Source organism: Gossypium raimondii, chromosome 4 (assembly GCF_025698545.1).
Source record: "Gossypium raimondii isolate GPD5lz chromosome 4, ASM2569854v1, whole genome shotgun sequence".
NCBI lineage: Eukaryota > Viridiplantae > Streptophyta > Magnoliopsida > Malvales > Malvaceae > Gossypium > Gossypium raimondii.
In genome coordinates this window covers 15,016,036-15,033,594 of record NC_068568.1, presented here as the reverse complement: position 1 = coordinate 15,033,594, position 17,559 = coordinate 15,016,036, and the positions used below count along the sequence as shown (strand labels likewise).

The 17,559-nt window shown below is 34.9% G+C and overlaps 1 protein-coding gene across 3 annotated transcripts; it reads left to right on the top strand.

The window, feature by feature from the left end:
* Nucleotides 1-993: 993 nt before the first annotated feature.
* On the top strand, nt 994-5,347 carry LOC105768059 (nardilysin-like). Of its 3 annotated transcripts, XM_052629428.1 has the most exons (6): nt 1,784-2,755; nt 2,980-3,020; nt 3,387-3,446; nt 3,572-3,683; nt 4,055-4,289; nt 5,158-5,347. In XM_052629428.1, exons 3-6 carry the CDS (start codon nt 3,444-3,446, stop codon nt 5,243-5,245), a joined length of 438 nt encoding a protein of 145 aa, XP_052485388.1. In that variant the 5' UTR covers nt 1,784-2,755; nt 2,980-3,020; nt 3,387-3,443; the 3' UTR covers nt 5,246-5,347. The 3 variants fall into 3 exon arrangements, 2 of the variants coding, with proteins under 2 accessions (XP_052485388.1, XP_052485389.1); XR_008195148.1 differs by lacking the exon at nt 5,158-5,347 and having other exon boundaries at nt 994-2,755; nt 3,564-3,683; nt 4,055-4,288; XM_052629429.1 differs by lacking the exon at nt 1,784-2,755 and having other exon boundaries at nt 2,803-3,020; nt 3,564-3,683; nt 5,158-5,337.
* Nucleotides 5,348-17,559: the final 12,212 nt, after the last annotated feature.

Sequence of the window (17,559 nt, the reverse complement as noted above, 5' to 3'; positions counted from 1 at the left end):
TTTATCCATCAAATTCCCAAGCTTTAACCTCATAGCTTTGAGCCTGTTACCCTCATACAAACAACCAGGATTATCAATGGCACTATTAATCTTGGACTTAAGCTTACCAATCTGCTTGCTCATCTCTTTGTATTTTTATACTGGCACATGCCAAGGTCCTGCCCACCTTTTTTATTCTTTCCATAATATCTTTTGTGCCATCATACCAAACACACTACACCAAAACAGGCTTTTAGCGGCATTTTTAGCGGCTTTTCGACAAAAAACGCCACTAAGAATCAAGCATTAGTGGCGCTTTTATAAAAACACCGCTAAAGGTCTAGCATTAGCGGCGCTTTTTGGAAAACGCCGCTAAAAATAAGCATTAGCGGCGTTTTTCGAAAAGCGTCGCAAAAAGCCTAAGCCCAACAACATCGTTTTCTGAGTTTTTGAGGCATTTAGCAACGTTTTTGAAAAAGCACCGCTAATGCTCGGGCCTTTAGCGACGTTTTTATAAAAGCGCCACTAATACTCGGCCTTTAGCGGCATTTTTGAAAAAGCGCCGCTAATAATAATAAAATCTAAAATTTTTCAAAATGACGCCGTTTTAATAGAAGAAGTTAAATTTATTAGCGGCCTTTTCAGAAAAAACGCCACAAAAATAGACATTACCTGCGCTTTTTATAAAAACGCCATAAAAAATTTTTCCCTTCCCGCGGATTCATCCTAAAATTTCCCCCTTGAATTTATTTCACTTTTAAAAACGCCACATAAAAACCCCCAATTTCACTTTTAAAAATTCTCCGCCTAGTTGTCTTGCTCCTTCTCTCGTACAAATTTCACTCTTCCTTATTTAGTTTATTTCAATTTTGTTTTGAATAAATTTCAATTTCATTTTTACATCCGCCACTGCAAGTGCAAATCCAAGGGCTACCATCTTTCGATTCCAAAAATTTTCCTTTTTCTCCTTGTAGATCCTTCTTCGGTTCATTGTTCATTTTTCATTTTTCATTTCATTTCAGATTTTTTTTAAAAAAAAAAATTGTTTTTGAATACTGTTTTGGTTCAGTGAGGAAAGCGCCAAGCTTTGTGGTAGTTAGATCTGATGGAACCATGAACTTGGATTTTCATTCTTGGGATTTTCATTCTTGGAATTTTTGTGAGTGTTTCTGTATTAGGTTTTAAGAAGCCGAACTAATAGCCTTGCTTAGCAGCAAGCACTACATACCAATGCCAGCTGAAGATGGAGACGGAGAACTAGAACCCTTTTCAACTTGATGTGAGAAATCTCCTCGCTTTTAACCCGTTTCACAACTTTCCTTCCCTCCCCACTTCCAGGTTTGCCCCTTTTGTTCCTTCATAATAATTATTGTTTTTGTAGTAGTTTGCCTCAGTTTGATTTTTTAGATGATCTGTTATATGGATATTTTTCGTCTTTCTCTTTGGGGTATTTTTTTATTGGAATCATGAGAAATTTCTTAGGGGCAAAGGTGATTTGGAGCTCTAAAATAAATTGAATAGCCATGCACTATGATACTTATTTCCTTCAAACTTGGTTAAGATAGTTTTTTTCTTCAAAGCATGAACTGCAGATTTTTGTTTTGCTTATTTGATCCGTAAAAGATGTGGAATTTTGTTCCTTTTTGGTTTTACCCATTCTTTGAATATATGTAGAAATTGACATTGCTATTTTCTAGAGTACAAATTTTTTGCTCCTTTTTTTGGTCAATATCTTAATCATATTCCACACATACTATTAGTCTTATTCCAACCTGTAATTCCAATTCTTTGATTGCATTCCTTTGTACCCTAATATTTATGTCATTTTAGCAGTTTAAATGTTAGCCTATGATTTTACATATCATGCTTATGGGTGTCAATGGTTGCTAGAATTAAACTTTGATCTTTTTTCTATAAGCATCATTTTCATCCAAACTTTCTAGTTCTTTATGAGGAGATGAGAAGCTTGATGAACACGAGGATGGTTATGAAACAAAGGATAATAGTGATATGTACTTGGACAAAGATGGGGAAGATCGTGAAATGAATGTAAAGATATTAATTTATTGCCTTTTTTTCGTTCTTATGATTCTGTCTTCTTTTCTAGTGGGTTGTTCGGGAGTCCTGAAAAATCATTTGGGCAGATCTTAACTTGAGGCAATTGCTGTGTTTGCAACATAGACACCTGATTTTGTGCATTTGAGAATTAATCCTTATTTTAGAGTTTGGGCTTCTTGCTTCTTGGTTTAGTTCTCTTTTCTACTGTTATAATGGTGGTTTTAATATTCTTATGCGTCAATTTTTTTCTACAATTGTAATAGACAGAGCTATATTTTTAGAATTTCTTTCTGGCCAAATTATTGCTCTCTTTCTGTAAGTGAAAAATTGGAAAAGGTTATATAATTTAAAGATTAGTTATCCATGTGAGCCTGTATAAAAAAATTATACATGTAAGTCAAATTTTAAGAGATTATGAAATCAGTAAAATATTTGGTGAAGAAAGGAAAATCGTAACAAATGTAACAAAATTATAATTGATCCCAAGCTGTTAAACTTTTATAAGTAGGCATCAACCCGTCACTTTCTCTTGAGTTGCATACTTAAACTCTCCCTTACAGCAGTTTTGGATAACTCTTACCTTCTCCAAAAGGGTTTCCATTGAAAGAGTGGTGGGGTCCTACAAATGGAGGAGTTGTCAGTTGGCCACCCTGTTGGGTAGTACAGACAAGGACCATTAATACACCCATTTTTGGATCACCTTTTCTTTTCTAGTGAGGTACACTAGTTTTATTATTATTATTATTATTATTATTATTATTATTATTATGATGTTACTAATTAGTTAAGAAATGAAGTTGAATTTAAGTTACTATTAGTTCTATGGTGATGATAAATAATTTGTTTGTGGGATAATAAATGTGCAGTTTCTTATTTAGATTCTGTAGACTATTTTGCTGCAGTTTCTTATTTAATAATTTGTTTGTGGGATTATGTTAAAAGATCATGCTGGAAAATATGCGACTGGAGAAGAAGTTTCCTTGGTTAGTTTCATTCTCTCCTGTTTATACATGCATTTGAATTAATGTGGTTTGATTTTATTTTATTTTTATTTTTATTTTTTTGAGGGGGTACTTCTTGCAGCAATATGTGATTAAGAAAATGTAAATCAAGCATAATCTAGATGCCATTCTGCCCCTGAACTATATATGCCTTTGGATTTCAGATGAAATGAGTTAGCCATAGATCTAAGTTCTGTTTGACTTCGCTAATATCATCTTCTGTTGCTTGTTATGAAACCCTTTTAGAAGTTCACTCCTAATGTACTGTAGAATAAGAAATATCTGAAACTATTTATTTTGAAATGTTCTGAATAATACATAAATATGGCCTGTTGACTTTGTTTGCAGGCAGATCTGTTTCGAGCACCACAGATTCTGGCTGGGATTGAATGATTTAATGTTGACATGGTAATCTGCTTATTCCATTAACTACTAGTTTCTACATCCAATTGATATTTGTTCACTTTTAAATCATTTATGTCTACTGACATGAAAAATATGAACTTTCCTTGTCTTAAATGGAAGGAAAAAAGAAGAGCCTGGTTGATGCTGTTGAGAAAGGGATTGATCTACGCAAACAAATACTAGAACTATATAATGATTATTACCATGGCGGACCGATGAAGCTAGTGGTAATTGGTGGTGGTAAGTTACTTTGCTGTGATTCTCTAGATTTGTGGCCATTGTTTACTCTCTCTTTCTAGTCTCTGAGGGCAACAGTGCTTTTAACTTGGATGGCATTTATTTTCACTGCCTCTTTTTTCCTCCATTTCTGTCCAAGATTTTTTTTATTTTTCGTATCCATTTTACCTTGTTTAGACAACTAAATTTTTTAACTAATTTTTTTAAGTTTATAAGCTTAAACATACTTCAACATTTTATTCTAATTTTTTGAAGGAATTTCAGTGCTTATTGTACATATGTCAGTTGGAAGAAAATTATGGTGTAATTGTTATCTAAATTATTTGTTTACATCTTTAATGGCATAATCATGATAATACTTTTTGATGGTGCAGAGTCTTTGGATGTACTTCAGCACTGGGTTGTTGAATTATTTTCTGACGTCAGACAAGGTTCTCAAGGAAAGCCAGAGTTTAAGGTGGAAGTTCCTGTCTGGAAAGCTGGTAAACTTTACAGGTTAGAGGCAGTTAAGGATGTCCGTATCCTTGAATTAAGGTGGGCACTGCCTTGTCTTTTGCAAGCGTATCTAAAGAAACTAGAAGATTATTTGGCTCATCTTCTTGGCCATGGTATGTAATTCTGTGTTATCCTAATGCTTAAGTAGTAGGTTGCTCATGGAAATAATAATAACCAAGAAAAGGATGCATGTGCAAATATGAAGAAAATGTGAACTGTCCAGTTTTGATGCCTTATAAGTAATAAGTTATTCTTGATTTGCCTGTAAATGTGGATGCTATTTTTCATTTGCTTCAATTTCTATGCTTGCTTCAATTTCTATGCTTGCTTCAATTTCCATGCCTTACAATAACTAATATGGTTGCTACTATTCCCTTCATGTTTAGAGCCATAGAAAAGATAAACAATGCTTCGATCTTAGTTTCATGTTTATTCCTCGAAGTTCTTTAGAAATTCATGATTAACTGATGACTTTATATTGGGTCCTCAATTCAGCTGTTTAAAATCTATATATATTTTTATAATATGCTATGTTATTCAGACTTGGATATGTCATTGGAGGATCATATCCCAGTACCTTTGTTTGCATATGTGCTGGACACGGGTGCTTTAAATAAAATGAAGAGTGCTTTAAATAAAATGCTTACTCTTTATCACTTTCTAGAAAGTCTGAGCCAATGCACAATGAAATTTGTGTCCATTTTATTTTAATTTCTTAATTTTCATCAGCTTTAGATCATGTCAATTTATATTTTTGTTATGCAAGCAAGGCCGAAGTTATATATTAGTATTCAGAAGGAAAGTTTAATGGTGTTTTCCTTTCAATTTTGTATTGGCATAAGCTAAACATGGTCATATTAAGTTTTCAACATTCGGGAAACTTTTACGTGCAACTGGGACTTAGGAAGCTTGCAATGCTGGCTGAATCTTTCACGTTTAAACTGGCTTTTTATGGATCTAATTGTCGGACAATTGGGTGCGGGTCACAACGTTATACTTATATCAAACCATCGATGGTGACCCAATCATCATCTCATTGTTGCTTGAGAAAGCAAATCGCATATTCTTGAGAACATGGTGATTCTCTCTTGAATTAATTTCTCATTGTGAGCCTCTTTGTAGTAGCCTTCATCTATGCCCTTGAGGCCTTGACTGTACTTGGGTTCGTGGTTGTAATAGTTGTCGGGATGGTACATAGCATGGCTATTATCAAGATGGAGCATTATTTTATTGGGTTTCCTCGGATCCTTATCTTAGATGCCAACAGGTTCTATTCCATTGTCTTTGTTGATTTTAACTTCCCGGAGTGAAGCTTTTATTTACTTCATTTGGATGAATTTGTGCACTATATTCCTTTGTGAGAAAACAATCGTAAGCATTTCTGTTTGGTAAGTCTTGGTATAAGCCCTGCTCTCGCTATAGGTGATGTTTACATGTGGGATGGCAAGAAAAGTATGGAAAAACCACCTGTTGCAACTCGGTTACACCGAGTTAAGGGAAAAAGATCCCTTAAAGAGTTGATTTTGAGAGTTGGTCATGAGAGAATGTAACTTGTAAACAATTTTCTAATATAGAATGTAACTTGTAAATGAGAACTTATGTAATTCTAATGTAATTCTAATATAGAATGTAAACAATTTTCTTATGTAATTCTAATATAGAATGTAACTTGTTTTAATTTTCTTAATTTAAATTCATTAATTTTTATATTTAGCTTTAAAGTTAAAATTTTAATAGAAATTTTAATTTAATATTTTTATCCTTAAAAGTATATAGTTTAAATTTTAAAAGTAAAACATAATATAATATTTATGATAGAAATAAATATTATTTAATTAAAATATATTTTTAAGTCATGTTTTTAGCGGCGTTTGTGGGAAAAGCGCCGCTAAAGGTTCTGGTCTTTAGTGACATTTGTCGGAAAAAGCGCCGCTAAAGTTCTTGGTCTTTAGCGGCGTTTGTGGAAAAAGCGCCGCTAAAGGTCTTGGTCTTGCTAAATTCAGGGATGCGTTCTTTAGCGGCATTTTTTCTGGCGCTTACCAAAGCGCCGCAAATACTTTTAGCGGCGCTTTAAAGGCCTAAAAAAGCGCCGTTAAAAGTCTGTTTTAGTGTAGTGACTTTTTTTATAAGATTTTTAGCTTTATTCTGTTTTGCCCAGCACCTAAACTTAAGTCTAGAGTCTCTTAGCTCTTCTCTCGGCTTACGGTGATCCGTGTCCAAAATAATGACGTCATGGTTCGAATTCGCCTGATGGATCACTTTGGTCTCAATGAAAGGGAATTTGGTAACATTATTGGCCGATATCATGAAGTGGTCAAGTCTTTCTTTAACCATAGCAGTGCCTTCCCTATTATTGACCCAAGTGAACCACTCGTTGCCCATCTTCAAATCAACCAGAGATAGCTCATCAACAATCTCACAAAAGTCATCCATCAAAGCTTTCGGCTTCTTTCTGCCACCCTTATTTTCTGAGTTGTTTAGAATAGCATTGAAATCCCCATATAATCCACGTTTCCTTCACTGTTCTCCCAACCCTCTTCAACATCTCCCAAGAGCTTTTTCTATTATTTTGATTGGCATTCCCATAGAACCCGGTGAACCTAATAAGGTTGTCATTGTCAAAGTGGATCAAGGAGTCAAGATGGTTCCTAGAATAGTTTGTGATTTCAGCTCTCGTGCCCTCTCTCCAGAGCATCGCCAGTCCACCGCTTTTGCCAATTGCATTAACTGCTAGGCAGCTATCCAATCTACACAAGCTACGACTACGAGACATCTTATTAGATTGAACTTTGGTGTCGCATAAAAAGACAACATCTGGGTCATTTGCAACAAGGAGTTGCTTCAACTCGTGAACTGTCACAGGGTTCCCAACCCCACGACAGTTCCAACAAAAGATCTTCATTGCTCTTGGCGGGGCTGATCGCCAGCCGCCTTCTTGCATGGTGAAATGTTGTCCAATAAGCTTCACCTCACTATTTGGGATGGGCTTTCCTACGCAAGATCTCCATTCATGCTCCTCTGTCTTTTTCTTTTGCTTTTAAAACGACCCAGACCATCACACGCTGATTTATGATATTTTTTTTCTATAGGTGAGTTGGATGTCGAGTCTGTTTCTCCCATTTTTCTTTTGCCTTTTTGTGAGATTTGCTCGCTTTCATCCTTTGTGTCTGTCTTACTTTCATCTTTTGCCTTATTCAAAAATCCATTGTTTGCCACTATCTCAATCCTATTTCTCCACATGCTTCTGTCTTGGTTTTGAGCCACTGTGTTGGCCTTTAGCCAACTTCCAGATTGTAAGTTCAAGCTACTAGAGTCAGAGGTTTCCTCTTTGTTTGGACATTTTCCTGTTGTATGCCCGATGAGGTCACATGAGTAACAAAAAGTCAGTAATCGTTCATATTTTATTGCAAAGATAACTTCAACCCCATCTCTTCCCACCCACCTTATGACTCTTCGTAATGGACATAACACATTGGTTTTTATTTTTAATTTAAAGAACTCGGTCCAAACCTCGTTCCTATTTTTCCATTCGATCGCTACTAATTCTCCTATATCATTTCTGATGTCCAGAGTAATTTGGCGATCCATATATTCCAAAGGAATATTGTAAATACGCAACCAGAAGGGGGAAGGTTGAAGGTGTAAGTATCAATTTCTTTACCCTTTATGAATGGCACCATGGCGAAAAGGCAGTTACCAAACAACCAGGGCATAAGATTGAGGATTCTGTTTCTATCTTCCAAGCATCCGAATTCGACCAGTATTGCTCCTTCATTAAGAGCTACAAAATTTACAGCTTATTTAGTAAACTATAGGGATCTTAAAACCCTGTACATCGCCTCTCTATTGGGTTTTTCCACAGCCATTATCTTGACCACTGCCCATGCTTCAAACCCTTGAAGATTATTTTCGGTGTTTGTGCTTATAACCCTAGTCGACTCTTCTTCCGAGAATTTCAATCTTTCTAACATTACGTTGATTTCTTCAGCCATTTTGAAACTTCATCTCCACCAAGATTCTCTTTCTCCGAGTGCACCAAAAGAAGGAGGTAACCAATAGTACCGTCTCGCAAGAGAGAGCTGTCTCCCAAGAACATGAAATACTGCCCAAGAAAGCATTGTACAGCAACAAAAAAACACAGCAACCACAAGAAGAAACAAAGAACCAAAGTACAAAACCCACGAAAACCACCCTCTAGTGTCACGGAGCTAGACCTTTCGTCTCGCAAACCGTACGGCCTTAGGCGATCCGTTTGCTCCAAACTCGCCTAAGTCAGCCTTTACGCCCAAAAGTGACGATTCCTTAGAATTCCTCCAAGGCACCAACTGTATAGCGGAAGCGATTGTGCCAAAAGAAGCTAAGCCAAAGAACAACAGAAAGAGCGCTCACAAAGTGTTTGAGTAAATGCTCTCAATTCTTCTTCACAAAGAATAATGAAACAATTCAAGAGTCAGTACAAATGAGGGGGAGGCTCTCTATTTATAGTTGAGCTCCCCCAAAACCGACGGTCAAGATACAATTACATCGACGGATGAGATTTAACCATATCCCTTAATTTTAGGGATTTACAAGATAAGCCTTATCAAATCTAATCTAATTTTTACAAGATATGATTCCCTCTATCTTCTAAGATTAGTTACCATATTAGCCTAAGTTGCCATCTCTTCGCTATCAGCCAACCAGGGCTTTAATCGTGAGCTTCTCCAATATCTCTTTGAATCGGGCCAGTTCTTGTGGGCCAAATGATCCCCATCTGAGCAACAGACCTCCATTGGATGCATTTGGTGCGCTGGTCACGGGCTTTGAACTGCGGCCCGTGACACTAGGACAAGCTCCAGAGCCCCTAAATTTAGGCAGGACACAAAGACAAAAAGAAAGATACAAGAAAACCACCTACAAAGAAATGAAAGACTAAAACTCAGAAAACTAAACCGCTTCTTTAAACAAGAAAGACCAATGAAACCCTAATATAATGAAAAACAAAAAAGAAAAGAAACAATGACCTACGAACAATTTTTAATACCTACTAAAATAATGGAAAAACTTATTTAATAATTCACCAGAAAGTCAAAAGCAAAACTTTCATTAATGGTATACCATGCATCGCAGAACAAAAACATGCAAAAAGACGTACAAAAACCATGCACCTTTACAATCTTGGAGAAAACTATTGTAAAATGTTTTCTAGCTGAAACGAGAGTTACTTCTCATCTTTTTCATTATTGTTTTCCTCGGTTGGATTTTTGTGGCTTTTTTAAGTCCATCATGGTGTACTATAAAGATGCCAATGAGAATTTTTGGAAACTTCATTACATGTTGGGTGTGGACTGAATACGTATCAAGACTTTGGCAATAGCCAAGGTATATGATGTGCGAGGTGAGATCAATTCCAATTCTTCAATATTGATGTGGCCAAGGTGGATGAGTTTTAAACTTTGCAACATCAACATGGTGAATGACCAATGTGGATCAGTTTCAAACTTCGCATTATCAACATGGCAGGAAGAAGTTTTTCACCCTCGACATGGCGAGAGATAGAACATATGACACCCATGGGGAGCAATTTCAAACTTTACAACATCAACATGACGAGAAGAACCTTTGCAACTCCAACATAGTGAAAGGAGGGCTCATTCAGAACTTTGTACCCTCAACATTGCGAGAGGATGACCCATTTTAAACTTTGCACCATTTACATGGAGAGAAGAAGTTTTGCATCCTCAACATGGTGAGAGGTAGAACATGTTCCAAACTTTGCACCATAACATGACAAGAACAAGTTTTGCATCCTTAGCATGGCGAGGGAAAGAGGTTTTTCACCCTCAACATGGAGAGAGGTAGAACATGTTTCAAGGAAGATCCATCATAGACTTAGAAGCATTGAGAAGGTGAAAGATGGCTCATACACACCAAAAGAATATCCATCTAGGTTTTGAGGCACCCAGACAGTGAAAGATAGCTTATTCATCACTTGTGGAAACCAAGGATGATTCACTCCGATTTCAATGCATTTAGACGGTGGGGAAATTCGGTCAACACTTCAAAACTTCACGATGGTGGTAAGATTCCAAGCTTCAACATGGAGGGAAGATTTATTTAATATTTCAAAGCTTAGAGATGACTGAAGATCAATTGTTGATGGGCTTAAATCAACATAAAAAGATTAAGATAAGTTAAACTTGAGTGTCTTCCTCGCCGATCAAAACATTGCGGCTTTCACGTCTGTTTTGGCATATTTTTGACATGAACTTCTAAGCTATTTTTGGGGCACATTCTTGACGTTTCTTGGGTTCGATCAATGAAATAAGTCGAGTTAGAGAACTCAATTCCCTTCAAATTGATATATTATGGACCCAAAACAAAGTTTTGTAGCTCAAGATATGGCCAAAATATTAAAGCGGCGTAAGTTTGGAAATCAAATTCACAAAAATTGCAATCGAACTAGAATTGCAAAGCATGTCGGGAACTCCAAAGAGACCTAAAGGCTTTTAGATCAAGGTTTTTTCTTCTTTCAATGTATTCAACAATACTCTTTAGTATTGAAGGTAACTTTGCCTAATTGTACTTCATCTTCAAGTTCAGTATGAATCAATTTTTTTCCACATATCATCTTGGAAGTATCACATGAGAGTGCTAAATCTTCCAAGAAATTGAACTTGTGAAAAAATACTCTAAAAGAATGTATTATAATTTGAAGAACAATATTTTAAGGAAAGGTTTTTTTTTGTTTGACTAAACTTGGTGATAAAACCAAGCTCCCTACATACCTTTAATTTTGAAGGGTCAATTCATAACGTAGTTCAATTATTTTGTGCCTTAACTTTTGCTTATGTTGTCCAAAAAAGGAATTTCAAATTAACGAGCTTTTTCTTTTCTTTTCTTTTTTTTTTATCTTATTTTTGTCCAATGAAGGACTTTCAGCTTAACAAGCCTTTTTTGCTTTAAATTTTGCTAAAGTTGTCTAAAGAAGGATTTTCAACTTAACGAGCTTGTTTTGTGTGTAGTTTAAGTTCATGCTCATGAGTGAATATCTTCATTTATGGTAGCGCTTTGAAAGTTTCTCATTGATTGGCTCAAATTTAATGTCATCTTAATCAATGATCTTATATGCACCATTGGTTTAGACTTCACAAATGACGTATGACCCCTCCCACTTTAATACAAACTTTTTGCCCATGTGATGTGAAGTGTTTATGGGCCTTCTCATAGTAGGAACTAAGTCCCTGACTTGAAAAGATCATAGATTTACTTTCTTGGTAAATGCATTGGTCAAATGAGCTTGGTAGCATTCTAGACATTTTTGTACTTCTAATGGCGAAGGAGTTTCTTCGGTTCCTCTTATTGTGATTCTTCATCGATCTTTTTCAAAAATAAATGATGGGGTGTAAGAATTCTCATATCTTTACACTCATACTTCATGGATGCTTAAGTTATAACTTTTGTGTGTTGTTTGGCTTTTAAGACTTGAAAAGTAGTTATCTTTATTCGGAGCGCCTTTTCATCTGCGTGGGAATTTTGCTACAAAAATCCCTTGGCTCTTTTGAAGTGTGAGTTTTTCTTTTCTTGTTGTAGCTAGTTGTTATAGAACTTGAACTCTCAAGTCTTGAAAGAATGGAGTTTGGCTTGGTAACAGATGTCTCGACACTATACCTTTCAATTTGCTCAAAAATTGACTTTTAACGGGATGGAATACTTAAGTGGTCAAACACAGAATGTAGTGCTGTAGATTCTCTCAAATGGACAAATACTAAAGATTTTTAACGCACTGTAGAATCTTTTTTCTTCTCTAGAATTTCTTTTGAAGTTATGTGTCTTGACTTTCTTTACAAATCTTCAACTTCAATAGAGTAAATCCAAGTCCTACTTTAAAGGTTCTAGTGCGATCTGATTTCTTTTGACATGCTTGATGAATCTTGACAAGATTATTCTAAGTCCCTTTACTTGGCTCATCCATCTCATGTGCCAATTTCACCACCTCCTATTGCTTGTAACTAGCATTTGGCGAGGAGTTTATATGGATTGGGATCAAAACCTTTTTCTCGATGATAGAGAAGACTTTTATGGTAAAAAAGGGATCCGACAGGGTTAATATATTATTTCAGTGGAACTTCAAGGACTTTTGATTCTTCCAAGTTACTGAATGGAAGAGTTAAAGTATTTAAACTTGAGTTATTTCATCATTCGCGTTGTAAATGTGAGCTATTCCCTTTCCTTTCTGCTTGATGTCTTTAACTAGACTGCTCATTGTTTCTTCCGCAAATGAACTCTCCAAAGAAAACTTAGCATCAACAAAGTGAGCTTCTACTATAGAAAATGGTATTATATCTGCAAAAATTGTTTTGACTTTACCATTACTTCTATACTTGAGGCATTGGTGAGGAGTTGAAGAAACCACACTATTTTGATGAATCCATGGTCGTCCCAACAACATGTTGTATGTTGTCTTAGCATCAATCACATTGAATAGTGGGCTTGACTCCATATCTCTGATGAAAAGCTGAAGTCTGAGTTTACCAAGAGCCCTTTACCCTTTGGTTGAATCCTTAGATCATTAAGTGACTTTGCATCAAATCATCGAGAAGGACTCTCAAATCTTTCATTGTCTTTAAATGGAATATGTTATCTGCTAAGTCATCATCAACTAAGATCTGATTCACTTTTTGCTCACAAGAGTATCCAGTAACGAAAAAATGTTTATTAGAAGAGTGGATCCTAACAACAAATCTTCGTCAATAGACATGATCTTTGGTGCACCAAAGTGATCGTCGTCTTGTAACCATGTGGTGTTAAAGTTCTCTTCACCCTCGAAATCTCCACCGTCACCAGTATGACTGCAAATCATGGGAATAAGATCTTTATCTCTAAATAAAGGTGGCATGAATTCATTTAGTGTTATAGGATCTTAAGTTCTCATGCCTTGCGAGCCTTCACTTTCTTTTGGCCACTCTTAGGATCTACCGACTTGTTTGATTGGGAGATTTCCTTAGTTGATATCAAGACTTTCAAAGGCTTTGGGGATACTTCTTTCGGCATTTTTGACATATGGAAAGTGTCCATTCATCATCATGATTTTCTTTTTGAGGAAGATGCTTTCCCCTATTCTCTTGTAGATTAACCGTCAAACTCACATATGAGGTCAAAATGATGGGATCAAAAGTGATAAGGGGAAAATGAAAGAAGATCATATTTAAGTTGTTCGATTCGAGAAAGAAATATTCAGATTTGACTTAGAAAGAAGAAACCAAAAAAAAAAAATTAGGAAACAAGAAAAACAAAGAAAATAATTAAAACAAGAAATTTAAGAATAAAATAAAAAGTGAAAGTTGGACTGAGTAAACCGATAGATATGATGGATAGATGGATAAGTATCCAATTGAACCCTTTGAGATATAAACCCCAACAAATTCAATTAATGACTCTACTCAAACCTCCAAGAAATAATCATTTTCAAATTGAAGGATGAAGAATGAATTTCCATGACCCCATAAGAAAATTGAGAAGAAAATTGTTTCTAAAAATCATAAGAAAGCAATCTTGCACAAAGAAACTGACTCAAAGAGTTGGAAATTTTATTAATGAATAAAAACAATTTTGTATCTAATAAACAATGAAGAGACCTTTATATAGGCTAGCTAAGTACATCTATATAAAACTTTCAAGTATACTAAAATCTAATTAATCTAAACAAGAAGTAGTTTTAAACTAAACTTTCTTTTTGACTAAGAAATATAAAACTCCTAAATAACTTAAAATACTTAAAAAAATCCAAAATTTAGAATAGATAATAAAAAACTAATAAATAAAATATTGTGCTTATATATAATAAAAATTAAGCCTAAAATTGAAGCAATATGATTTAAACTCGAATTAGAAGCTCGAAACTCGTAATTTCCATAATAATCCCAACCAAAGTTTCTACTCCTATAGTCTTCACTAAAATAACCATAACTTGAGCTCTCGAATTCGAAATTGAGTGATTCAAAGTTTTTTTTTGAATTTAAGAGATAGCTCTTTGAATGTTATAAAAACATATCAACCCAAAAAGGCCTAGATCATATCCAAAAATTCATCGTAAGCCGACTGATTTTCCAAATTGGAAATTTATCACCAAATTTGGTTGAGGATAGATTTTGGCTGATGTCAAGTTTGATTATACTGCTTCATCCTCGAACTTAATTTTCCCTTCTTTGAAAATCTATAAAATTGTCTTTCAACATGAAGTAGTTCTTCTTGCTACTTCATTTTTGGCAACTAAATAGCCTATTTTTAAGAAGTTCTTCCAACATACTTGCTATGTCAGAATTGGAAAAGGGATACTTCTTTTCTTGTCTATCCCTTATGGTAGTTTTCCATTTGCTTCTATCTTAAAATTGAGAAGATTTCTTCGGTTCGAAGACACCTTGAGAGGCTTAGATTTTATAGCCATAGTGTAACACCCCGATTTTGGACCTATCGAAACAGTGGTTTAGGGACCACAAATTCGCCGTGATGAAATTTATTTTTATTATATTTTTAGGGTCTATGATTTCACGGAATAATTTTGTCAAAATTTCGTTCGAAAATTTCGACGTTTGGGCACTCAATTTAGTCAAAAGAACTAAATTTTAAAAAGTGCAAAAGTTGAGTTCTACATCTTAGAGGTGTCCAATTGTTATGAAACTTTAAATTGGAGGTCCTTATATGGTAATTAGACCATTGGTTCAGTTGGTAGATAAAAATAAACATGAGATAAGTGAAATAGGAAATTTTTATGTTAGGGATACTTTGGTAATTTAGTAATAAAAAGAATTAAAAAGGGAAAAAGATGGAAAAATATGCTGATCTTCTCCATGGTGAACGAAAATAGCAAGGGGGAAGCCATAGTTAGGGTTTTCAAGCTTCCAAGCTCCCTAATCAAGAAGAACGAAATCCAGAGTTAGACCGTGGAAAGAAAAAGATTGAAGACTAAATTGCTAGATTTGATCGTATTTTGTACCGAGGTAAGTTTACGGTAAATAAATGCAATATTTTGATAATTATTATTAATGCTGTTATTTTTCAGCAATTATTTATTTATTTCATGAAATTATTTAATGTTGACTCAAGTATGAGATGACAAAGAATTAGTGATACAAGCCCCATTGAAACATTAGAAATGTATTGGATACAAATGTCATGACATTTGGGTAAAGAGATCCCATGTAAGACCATGTCTGGGACATGGCGTTGGCACCAAGATGAGAGGTCCCCCGTAAGACCATGTTTGGGACATGGCATGGGCACCGATATGAGAACTCCCATGTAAGACCGTATCTGAGATATGATATTGGCAGTACAAGAAAAATCCCGTGTAAGACCATTTCTGGGACATGGCTTTGGCATGTTATTATCAGAAAAGAGACCCAAGTATCCTTATTACTCCAATGTGGCTCAACGGGCTAGTAAACAAATTATGTTCCATGAAAGTTCAGGTAAAAGCATAAATAGCAAATTCAGGTGAGTTATAAGAGTTAAGAACATATTATGTTATCAATTGAGAATCAAAATTTCAGCAAGAGAAGAGTAAGTTATAATCATGAGTTATCTAAGTAAATAAGTAAGTGAACGAGTAAGAGATTAAGTAAAGAGGAAATTAGAGATCATGACACTTGAGTATATTTATTTCTGTTAAATGTTGTTATTTATTTGCTTGTAAACTTACTAAGATTTATGCTTACTTCCTCTATTTTCCTTCTTTTATAGTATTGTAAAGCTAATTAGGGGATCTTAAAGACGTCAGAGAACGCTCACACTATCAACAACAACAACTCGGTATTTTATGATGATCAATGTTTGAGATATGGCATGTATAGGGATTTAGTCATTTTGACTGTAAGTCCTTATGATATTGCTAAAGGATGATGTGTAAATATGTGATAATGTTTGGCTATTAAAATGGCTAAGTAAGAATATCTTTGGTATTATGAATGCCTAGGTGATAGTTTATACCTAGAAATTATGAAAGAGTAAAAATTTGCAATAAAACAGTTTTGGGATAGCAGTAGTGACGTGAATTTGAAAAATTACCAAGGATAGTATAAAATGAATTAGAGAGTGAATGATATATAGAATTAAATCTTATCGAGTCTATTTTTATTGAAAAGTAACAGTGTGGGTAAAGGAATTTTATAATCTAAGATATTTGAATTTTAGTGAGACAGGGTCATAATGGATTCTGAAGTCCCCTGCTCAATTTAGAAAATCATTAAAATTTTAAAGAAAGAATTAGAAGTTATAATTCATATTTTTTATTCCTTATTGAGTCTATTTTCAGTAGAAATAAGTGGTAGCACCATATGAAGTCTTTAAAATGAGATAATTAATTTTTAGTCATGAGAGGTCAAAATTTTCAAATAGTGAAATAGGGATACTTTAACTAATAATATGTACTAATTGGCTAAAGAAAAAATTCCGAAAAATTTATGGTAAGAAGATATATGAGTCTAGTTTCAGGGAAAATTTATGGATCTAAATTTCACGTTTTGTAGCTCGAGTTATAATTAATTTAGTAACTGCTATGTGATTGGACAACTTTGTTGTAAATAGTGAAATTAATTTTAAAGCTGAAATTTTTATGCTTCGAATTAGTAAGTTAAGTCAAGTAACACCTCGTACTCAACACCGAAAATGGTCTTGGGTAAGGGGTGTTACATTTTTTGGTATCAGAGTAGGTTTAGTTAGTTCTCGAAATATTTAGTATGAATAAGAGTCTAGCTATACATGCCATACTTATATTTTGATAGTGTGACGACTCCTGACGATTTTAAAATGTTTTTCGTTTATAGTTATGGATCCCGAATGAGCTGGTACAGATGATGTAGTAAGTAATACACCCGCTCCCGCAGAAGGGATGGTGCCACCAGATGGAGTGAAAGGCCTGTTACAGTTAGTCAGGGAGGAAGGGCCCGAGCAGCCTTCTTCCAAGCTATGAATGAATGGTTTGCCGAGTTCGTTCGTACGAATCCGGCTATTAGACCTCCACCCCCTCATGATTTTTAGATTCCCCATGTAGCTCCCCCAGTTACAGGTACAGTTATAAGAGAAAGGCCACCAGTTGATAAGATCAGAAAATAAGGTGGTGAAGAGTTTCGGGCTACTAAAGACGATGATGCAGAGAAAGTAGAATTTTGGCTCGAGAATACTATCAGAGTTTTTGATGAATTATCTTGTACACCTGAAGAATGCATGAAGTGTGTTGTCTCACTTCTTAGAGATTTGACTTATCATTGGTGGAAGACTCTTATGTCAGTGGTACCTAGTGAGACGGTTACTTGAGATTTCTTTCAGGAGGAGTTCTGTAAGAAGTACATCAGTAAGAGATTTATAAATCAGAAAAGAAAAGAGTTCTTTGAGTTAAAGCAGGGTA

Bases quoted from the DNA above. Each gene is read 5' to 3' on its own strand.
- LOC105768059 (XM_052629428.1), top strand. The intron at 3,684-4,054 runs GTAAGTTACTTT...TTGATGGTGCAG, and splicing joins GCTAGTGGTAATTGGTGGTG to AGTCTTTGGATGTACTTCAG. The intron at 4,290-5,157 runs TATGTAATTCTG...AATTGGGTGCGG, and splicing joins GCTCATCTTCTTGGCCATGG to GTCACAACGTTATACTTATA.